Here is a 9,414-nt window from a genome sequence, read left to right as displayed (position 1 = left end):
GGCCATGGATGGTTCCGTTATGGAGATGGCAGCATGGGCCGGCGAACAAAGAGGCTTCGGACAGTGGTGTGAACTCAGCCGTAATGGGGTGGTTTACGGCGAGATCAGCCGGTAAAGGGCTCAGTCGTGATGGTTTGATAGGCGATGGAGGGGTCGGTTGTGGAGAGGTTGGCCGGTGAGGGGAACGGTCGACAAGCTTGGAATTGAATCGGCAGTGCTTATAATGGTTATGCCCGGCAGTGAAGTGGCGGCAGCGGCGGTGGACAAGTTTGGCTGTGAGCTTGCGGCTTCGGATGATGGCGGCCGACGGGACTGAACGGCGGGACAGTGATGGGCTCGGTACGGCTGTGGAGAAGTCGGCTGACTTGGCCGTGAATGACTCACGGCGTAGAGGCTGCGGCTTTGCTCGGAACGCGCGAGGTCGGCTGAGATGGAGCGACTGCAATGGTGGGCGACGGATTGTGGAGAGGAGTTTGATATACATATAAAGCTGCAAAAATTATTATATTACTTAAAAAATAATAATGTGTTTAAGACGAAGATGGGAGAAGGAAGAAGGACGGATTGGTTTGTGAGTAAAGGTTAGAAATGTAATTTCAACCTTCAAATTGGTCAATATAAAGGTCAAAGGGCAAAAATGTCAATTCGTTACCATTGGGGTGTCTTTGGTATCTGCATCAAACTTGAGGGGGTGCCTTTCTTTCAAAATATGCTAAATTTTATTTGGGTGTCCTTTTAGCAAACATGAGTATGTGTTAGTGTACTTTACCCAAAAAAAAAAAAAAAAAGAAAAGATGTAGTAAAATAATTTCAGACCACTTTTAACCGAATCTCAATTCTTGTTTCCGCCCCTTTGTCTAAATCCATAATTAAATGGTTAACAAATTATTTTTAAGGTAATCCATCGCATCTATAGATACTTACCCAAAAAAAACAATCCATCACATCCATAAAAGTTGTTGTAAGGGTAGTGACTTGTAAGTAAATGTCTAAATGCAAACTAGTTGAGCAAACTTCCTTTCTAACCTAAGTAATTAACATTGTTATCGTTAACTATTATAGTATTGGATTTTTTCTATATATTCACTCAGTTTCATGATTTGTTTTGAATTAAATCACAAAATTAATATCAGCAAAAGTTAACAATTTAAAATTTTGTAACAACAATCTTAAAATTCAATCACTTTACATTATATACATAAGTTTGATTTAGGATTTCATAATAAAAAACGTGATCATCCTAAAATTAATGACTCCAAATAAAAATCTATATTTATTTTGTCCTTTTGGCACACAGTTTCCCCTAATATAACTTGAGAAATTAACCTTATACTTGAGATTGATGAATAATAAGTGTTAATTATAATCAATTTGTTTTTATTTTCATTGATGCTATAAATCAATTAACAACAAGACATTGGTGGAATAAAATAGGGAATGTCTCGTTCTTTAAAGGACTCTTGGTGCCGAAGGGCTGACAAGGCCTACATATGCCCTTTTAACTTTTAAGAGGCATGTCACACCACTATTCAAAGCTCAAATTATTTGATGTGACCATGTGGTTTCACTTCCCCAACAAGAGTTAAAACAATTTGTAATTGGTAGATCACATAATCCAAAAATATATAATAATCAATGCTTCGATATGTTTTATACACATCAGGAGTTTCATTCCTTTTATAGAAGTGGTTTATAAAAGTGGTGACTATACTGTTGGGAGCAGTCAGAGCCACTTAACGGTCAGGGGGTTGCCTCCGAATTTTTGATATTATCCACCCTTGAACAGAGAAAAGATAGTGCCATCCCTTCCTCCAAATAACTAAAATAAAATTTTGACTTATAATTGTAGAGGACCTTCACAGTGAAGATCCCTCCAAAAATTGGCGTATGCCGCTGTTTGCGGCGCGCACACGGTATTCTTTAGTAAAAGGCGAAAGAATAGTTCGCTTTGTGCTCACCGCGCGGCTGCGTACTTTCCAAAACAAACTGAGCCGCTTATTAAATAGCCACACTCTCTCTCCAACCCTCCCACTCCTTATCGATGTGGGACAAACTCATCTCTGCTCCAAAACTCCAAAAACTCTCTCTGTCTCTCTCTCAAAAGCACACCCCCCCCCCCCTTGTCCGCTACTCCAAAACGCATCCTCATATCGACTCAGTCACCTTCCACAACATATACACACCAGGTTTAAATCATACCTATGCATCGATCAGTGTAATATGAGCTGGTTTTGGGTATGAATTTCACATTCAGAGTTCAATTGGTAGCCAAGATAATTGAGGAAAAGATGAAAGAGAAAATGGGTTTTGAACATGGGTCTGCTATGGTTGTTTGGAGGCAGAGAAAATGGAACCATCTGTTTCGATTGAGATTGTTGTTCAGCGTAGCTCATTTTTTACTTCCATTATTTGAATCTGAAGCATTACGAGCAATAAAGTTTCCCAATACTACTGTTTCCTTGACTAATTCTTGTTTTCTCAGCAACCAAAATTGCTGATAAAGATTTAATTTTTTCCCAGTAGTTTTTTCATGATCGAGTGTATATTAGGACCTAGACGGCCACTTCTTTTTGGGTGTGTTAATCGAACTAGTTGGGCATAAAACACAAAGTAGTGAAAACACATCGATAAACTAATGTCTAGATGGTATGATGTCTCATTTTCATAAGAGAGAGGAAGTGTCCGAGTTCGGTTAGAAACAAAAAAGGTAGTGTTTTTACTGGGAGGACTATTGAGTATTGAGTGAGAATGAACGGAAATATGATGAAGAGGGTGGGCATTGGGTGTCTCAAGTGAGGATTTCACCGTTTCATCCTAGTCATGTGAGTAGATATGGCAATAAGATCGCCATGCTATGACAAAACTTTTTCAAACCAATATGGTTGAGGATGCTATTTTGGTCCATATCCCGCTCAATTCTCAATCTCGCTCAGCGAGATGTTTTCGATTCTAATGTATTGTGAGATGGCCTGTTGTTTGCCCAGAAAAAGAAAAAAAGATGTGGATCATGGCCTGTGGGAGTTATAACAACTGAAGGGTGTAATGTCCCAAGTTCAAGCAATGTGTTGACAAAGCAGTAATGTGGGATGGCCTTCAGCTTGTTTGTAATTGATATAAATGAATCAACTTTTGATCTATATACATATATTGTTATGACAAGTGCAACGATTTATACGTGGTTCGGCAACAACTTACGTCCATAGTTGGGATTCGGTAAAAATTTTCACTATGTGTAAAATCGGAGATTAGGAATTCATCACTGAGCCGGTCAGTTCGCTATGAATCCCCCACTAACTAAGCAATATTGCCGTTTTTCTTCCAAATCGGGCCGGTCATACCAACTGGTGTGAGTAGTTTGAACCTTAAACCTCATGATGTAGCTCACTCTATTCACTACTGAACCACGATGCACCTCGTTGTATTATGCTATAATATATATATATCATTTTTAAGAATTATTTTAAGTATGTTCGACTGCATGGAATTAGAGGTTTGGAATTTAATTGGTAAAATTTGAAAAAGTTTAGTTCAATTTTTTTAATTATTTTTTTCAAATTTTACAAATTTTAATTCTAAGACTCTAATTCCATACAGCTGAACGTACCTTTAAAATATTCAATCTATTTTGTTTATTAATATAATCTACATATATCTAATACTTTAAGAACGGTATAATGTTCATTGATATGCTAAAAATATAATTAGTATCACAACTTAAATATTATAAATAAATTATTACTTGTGTTAATTGATCTTTAAAAATTCAAAAAAATTACTAAAATTTACTATAAAAAACTATGTTTGTGCTATGAAAAGATGCGCATGGGTATATTTTGGGGACAAGGATCCTCTTTAGCGCTCCAGCACATAATTGAGTTGTTGAGAATGAATTGATAAATGGAACCCATTAGTGATGATGCGATCTCAACTAGTGAATTTTGTGCTGGAGCTTTTCAACGCTGGAGAGAATACTTGTCTATATTTTGGACCTTATGTGAATAAACGTGCAAGATCCAAAAAATTTATAACTGTGATAACAGATTCGTTAATTCAAACTGAGTTATTGTATATAGGAGCGGAGCCACAATTTTAGAAAATTAAGTGATAATAATAATTTTAGGGGGCTATATAATTTTTTTTAAAATATAAACGTGTAAAAAATAAAAAAATTAACTACCATGTGTATGCAAGAATGAAATGGTACAAGGGAGAATCCAGATCAGGATCGTTAAATAGGTTTTATCTTCAGTTCTTATAACAACCAATCCACTTGACATTCACATTATAATAATCGGAATATAGATTAGAACAGGAAATGCAATGTGATCGCTAACTACAGAAAGATCACTAGTGCATGCCCCCCATAAGTGCCCTGAAACATGGCATTGATCTACTGAAGACAAGATCAATACTTTATATATATATATATATATATATATATATTCACCCCATCCAAATGGAACTCTATAGTTAAGGTCTAATAGCTTAATTTGTATTTCAACGGTGACACACAGAATTATTACATTTAAAAAAAACAGAGTACTTGACAGGAAATTGAAAGATAGATTACATATATTTAAATATATATATATATATTCTAAGACCTTATTTGTTAGGTCATGGAATCCATGGCCATGATGGTGCTTAGATTCATGGGGTTCATGTACTTGGTAGTTCCAGACAAGATTGATTGGACGATAATTTTGTTTGCCTTTTCAGATGGATGGAAGGGGTCCCAGAACGCGTAGACGTCTCTGTTCGGACAGATGTTCGATGCAACTGTGCAGAGTCCAAGTCCATTGTACGGTCCTTGTCCGCAACATGCTATCTTTGAGGTAACAAAACCTATTCCAATCAAGAAATTAAATGAGATTTAGCTGAAATTATTTATTTTGTTAAACAATTAAGCATATAAATATGAGTCACTGGTTAATTTTATATGAGTGGTTATGATGTCATTCTCACTCACATAAACAGCTATAGAAATATGTATTAACAGCGATGGCTATGTTGAATAAATTACCAAAAGCTTTTGGGTTTGTGATGAAAGAATTGCTCATTTCCATTGCATTAACAGCAATGAACACGTTTGATCCTAACTCTTTGTTGAGGCTTTGAATCATTTGCACCAGTAATGGGTTGAATATTGCTGCGGCTTGTTGAGGCTCCTGCGCACATTCTCCGTTTCTGCTTCTCATGGCCAACTCTGCCGGGACACAACCCAACGGTCCCGTTCCGGTCACAAGAACCCTCCGGGCTCCCAAATCATATAGCCTCTGCATTCAAGAAACACTCAAGTCTAGCTCTCTCTGCCGACATTGTGACTTTTATGTTTTTTTTTTTCTTTCACTAATAACATCCCCTCTCACATTTCATTTCATATCTTTCGGTAATAAACTTTTTTTTTTCTCTCTAATATATATATAAAAAAAATTCTTTCTTTCTCTAGTATATAAGTTTAAGTGTGTATACATTAAACAAATGAAAAGGTAAATAGATTGCACTATAATAAGGTGTCAGAGTAAGTAATTACTACGAAATTATTAAGTAGTCCGCCACAAATCATAAGAAGTTGATTAAATAAAATAGACACTTTTAGTGATCACATGCCTTCTTGACTACCTAAACAATCCGTATAATCCCAGTTCTAAACAAATCCCAATGAGGCAAAAACAAAGAGAACAGAAGGCTGCTGTCCAAATAATGGGAAGCACATAGGGTCAGTTTCGGAATTTGGACTCCAAAACATTTGCAACGAATATTTTGACTTCAGGCCGGTCCTCTTTTATTGCACTCTCAGAGTTTTCATTTCTCAACAACTCATAACTAAAAAAAAGAAAGAAGAAACCAACCACATTGTGAGTATAGTAACTAATTTGATGTGGATTTCATTTCACATCAGAGTTTTCATTTCTCAACATCTAAAAAAAGAAAAAAAAAAAAACCGAACGACAAACCCCAACCACATTGCGAATATATTAACTAATTCGATGTGGATTTGAAGGAAAAAAAAAAAAAAAAAAAAAACCGAACGACAAACCCCAACCACATTGGGAGTATATTAACTAATTCGATGTGGATTTGAAAGAAATGCAATTAATGTTTGTTAACATGTCATTGTAATCCCTCAATTGGTCACGAGGCTAGCTCTCGTCATTGCTTGCACATATAGAGAGTAGTACGAATCAGTGAACAGACTGAGTAATTAAGAATGAGTGAGTATTACGTACCTTGAGAATTTTCTTATATTCAGAGATAAGATAGCGGGAATAAGCGGGGAGAGAGCTCCTGAATTGCGCTCTTCGGGCAGAGTATGGGGTCAAGAAGTAGTTGTTAACAAAGTCATTGCCACCAAGTGTCATCAGGACCAGCCCTTTGCTCACCAGCTGCTTCGCCTGTTTCTGTCCAACTACGGCGCTCAACCGTTGCTGGTATTGGCGAAAGAAATCCAATTGCGCACCGATTCTTATTATGTTTGCCTGCCCATGAAAACCAAAACAAAACTTACTGAACAATAAATACTACTATAATTAAAGCTTCAAAATTGAATTAATAACATAAAAGTTGATGTTTTGCTTAAGAGCATAGGAGACGAAACTGTTCCATACGGCAAAAATAAAAATAAAAATAGTAATACTCTTAAGCGAGCTTTCATGTGACAAGAGTCACGAACTTGTCATTAAATACAATTTTTTAAAATTTATAAAAAATTAAATGAATTATTTAATACATTCCTATAATTCATTGGTTAAATGCGAAGAGCTTAAATCTTGTGAGAGGAATGATCTGTAACAGACTAGGAAATGGATAGGAATGTCCTTTCATCTGGAGTTGTGGACCTTGTGTAGCTGCTGGCCTCTATCTCATGAAAAGCAACTATACAGATGAACTCATATGGTGATAGATCGTGCATATACGTTGACAGTTGACACTCAGTAAATAAAACCACCAACTTGTTAAAAGCAGTTGACGACTATTAATTATTTGCATGTCCTTTATATGAAGGATAGATATGGAGTAGTTGAAGAAATTATTGTACTCTTTTGACTTCCCTTTCTGCATGTACTTACTTGTTTTGCTGAAGTCAGTCTTCAACGTAGCCGGTGATAAAAATGTAATTTTATTCACGTGGGCGTGGGTTTCACCATTCAATTTAAAACACCAAAGATATCTGGGAAATGGAACTATCATGTATTCATGTCCCCGAATCACTGAAGCTGTAACTTTACAACTCTAATATAACAACTACATTACATCGTCATTATTTTGTGATTTAACTATTGTATTACGATTGTAATATTTTGCAGTATAAATAACTCTTCATTTCTCGTGTAATAAGACCAAATGACAATTTCTATGATTGTGCATTGGCTACCCCTGATATTGTGCCACAAAATCGGTGGAGGGATTCAAATTCTTACAAATATTCATGTACATTTTAATACATACATATGTGCTATATATATATATATGTGTCGATCAGTGCACACAAGCATTACTTACAAACTGAATTCCTGTGTCATTGAGGATTCCGATTCCAGCAGAAGCGAAGTTTGCACCGACGAGTAGTTTTTGGCCGGTGAGTTGTGGGCTCAAGTATGGCAATGTGGACTCGGAGCCGATATGCTGGCCTACATGGTATAAAATTAACAGACATTATAATTAATGGTATGAATGAAGTCAAATATATATGTAGCATGAGAAAGAAATTAACTACTTGAAAAAAGAAAGTGATGAAATGGAGAATTTACGTACTGATGAGATCGGGTATGTTAAAGCCGTTGGAGAAGCGGCCGGTGGGACGGTGAGTGGGATAGTCAATGCCGTAAGGCGGCGAGTCGGCTCGTGCAGAAGTGGCCAAGTAGTTGTTGTTGCCATTGTCGACGAGCGAATCCCCGAACACGAAGAATGCACGAGCAGCCTCGGCTTGTGGTGCAACTGTGGCTACCAAGGCAACAGCCAAAATGGTGACAAAAACTGAAGGACTAGACATGGACACTATAATGACTAATGAGGACACTTGTTGTGAACCTCTCTCCCTCTTAAGAGATTTAGTTGTGAATAGAGAAATGGAAATTGTAGTGGTGTTATATAAGGTTTGTGGATGGTGAAACTTAGCAGAAAGTGGTTATTACCCTAATAAATATTGGCCTGTCTTCACTGGCATGAGGAAGAGCCTGGAGCCAACTAAGCAAATTGCAAGGCTTAAGGAAGCCCTGGGCTCAACTAGCATGAGACAAGTGTTCTAAAGGTTTGTTAGCATTTGACATTTTTTTTTTTTTTTAATCCAAACTAATCTTTTGTTAGCATTTAACTTTTGATTAAAAAAAAAAAAAAAACTGAAAAATTAAGTATTAAAAATAGGTGAATTTTAAGAGCTAGATTTTTCTAACTGATCATTGTAAATTGAATTTTTTTATAATATTTTTAAAAAATTTAAGTATCTAGGGTTAAATGATGTACTTGTGATCTAAAATTTATTTTGAATTTGGAGAAAATTTAGTTCAAGTTAGGATTGTGACGTTTTTCATGCCCTTTCTTGTATACGATTTTCAAAATGAATTTTCACAAGATGATGTCATGGAATGTCATATAATTCAATCTAATTCAGTACACTAAAACACAACATCACTCACATAAATAGTACAGTGGTTATTAAATAAAAAGAAAAACACTTTGAATATATGTTAACTAGTGATATTAAAATCGTGTCATCCATGGGGGGCCTGGATATTAACTATCAATACAATTTAAAAAAAAAAAAACTAAAAAATTAAGTATTAAAAATAGGTGAATTTTAAGAGCTACATTTTTCTAACTGATCATTGTAAATTGAATTTTTTTATAATATTTTTTAAAAATTTAAGTATTTAGGGTTAAATGATGTACTTGAAACCTAAAATCTATTTTAAATTTGGAGAAAATTTATTTCAAGTGAGGAGTGTGACGTTTTTCATGCCCTTTCTTGCATACGATTTTCAAAATGAATTTTCACAAGATGATGTCAAGAAACGTCATATAATTCAAGCTTACCTTTTAACAAAAAAAAAAAAAAGTCATATAATTCAATCTAATTCAGTACACTAAAACACAACATCACTCACATAAATAGTACAGTAGTTATTAAATAAAAAGAAAAACACTTTGAATACATTAACCAGTGATATTAAAATCGTGTCATCCATGGGGGGCCTGGATATTAACTATGGCGTGGAGTACACAACAAACATACTTTGCGAGTCAAAGCTTCTACCAACTCTGTAGTCTGTTGGGGCTGGCAATTATGACCGAATCCAAACCCAGTGCCCAGGGATTAGTCCCGACTTGATTGTAAACCCGAACTCAACCGAAAACCAATATAATAAAGCGCAGAGGTTATACAACTTGAGTTTAAACTTTAAACCCAGACTCAAC

At 35.7% G+C, this 9,414-nt stretch overlaps 1 protein-coding gene and 1 non-coding gene across 2 annotated transcripts; both read right to left on the bottom strand.

Annotated features, from left to right (window-relative positions):
- Positions 1 to 1,850: 1,850 nt before the first annotated feature.
- On the bottom strand, positions 1,851 to 1,967 carry LOC132271992 (U5 spliceosomal RNA). Its single transcript, XR_009469941.1, has one exon. It is a non-coding gene; the product is annotated as a U5 spliceosomal RNA (small nuclear RNA).
- Positions 1,968 to 4,470: 2,503 nt separating this feature from the next.
- LOC132269106 (GDSL esterase/lipase At5g33370) lies at positions 4,471 to 8,067 on the bottom strand. The gene is made up of 5 exons (XM_059770142.1): positions 7,756 to 8,067; positions 7,504 to 7,631; positions 6,231 to 6,479; positions 5,024 to 5,276; positions 4,471 to 4,845 (listed from the first exon to the last, which is right to left on the bottom strand). Exons 1-5 carry the CDS (start codon positions 7,991 to 7,993, stop codon positions 4,613 to 4,615), a joined length of 1,101 nt encoding a protein of 366 aa, XP_059626125.1. The 5' UTR covers positions 7,994 to 8,067; the 3' UTR covers positions 4,471 to 4,612.
- Between the last annotated feature and the right edge of the window lie 1,347 nt (positions 8,068 to 9,414).

The sequence above is a fragment of the Cornus florida genome, unplaced genomic scaffold, assembly GCF_030987335.1.
Source record: "Cornus florida cultivar Cherokee Brave unplaced genomic scaffold, ASM3098733v1 CherokeeBrave_3.0.0_Hap2_Chr08, whole genome shotgun sequence".
Classification (NCBI taxonomy): Eukaryota; Viridiplantae; Streptophyta; class Magnoliopsida; order Cornales; family Cornaceae; genus Cornus; species Cornus florida.
The sequence above is the reverse complement of the archived record's forward strand: the minus strand, read 5'-3'. Positions and strand labels throughout refer to the sequence as shown.

Bases quoted from the DNA above. Each gene is read 5' to 3' on its own strand.
- LOC132269106 (XM_059770142.1), bottom strand. From the start codon at position 7,993: ATGTCTAGTCCTTCAGTTTTTGTCACCATTTTGGCTGTTGCCTTGGTA. The intron at 7,632-7,755 runs GTACGTAAATTC...TATACCATGTAG, and splicing joins TAACATACCCGATCTCATCA to GCCAGCATATCGGCTCCGAG. The intron at 6,480-7,503 runs GTAAGTAATGCT...TTTCATGGGCAG, and splicing joins ATGACACAGGAATTCAGTTT to GCAAACATAATAAGAATCGG.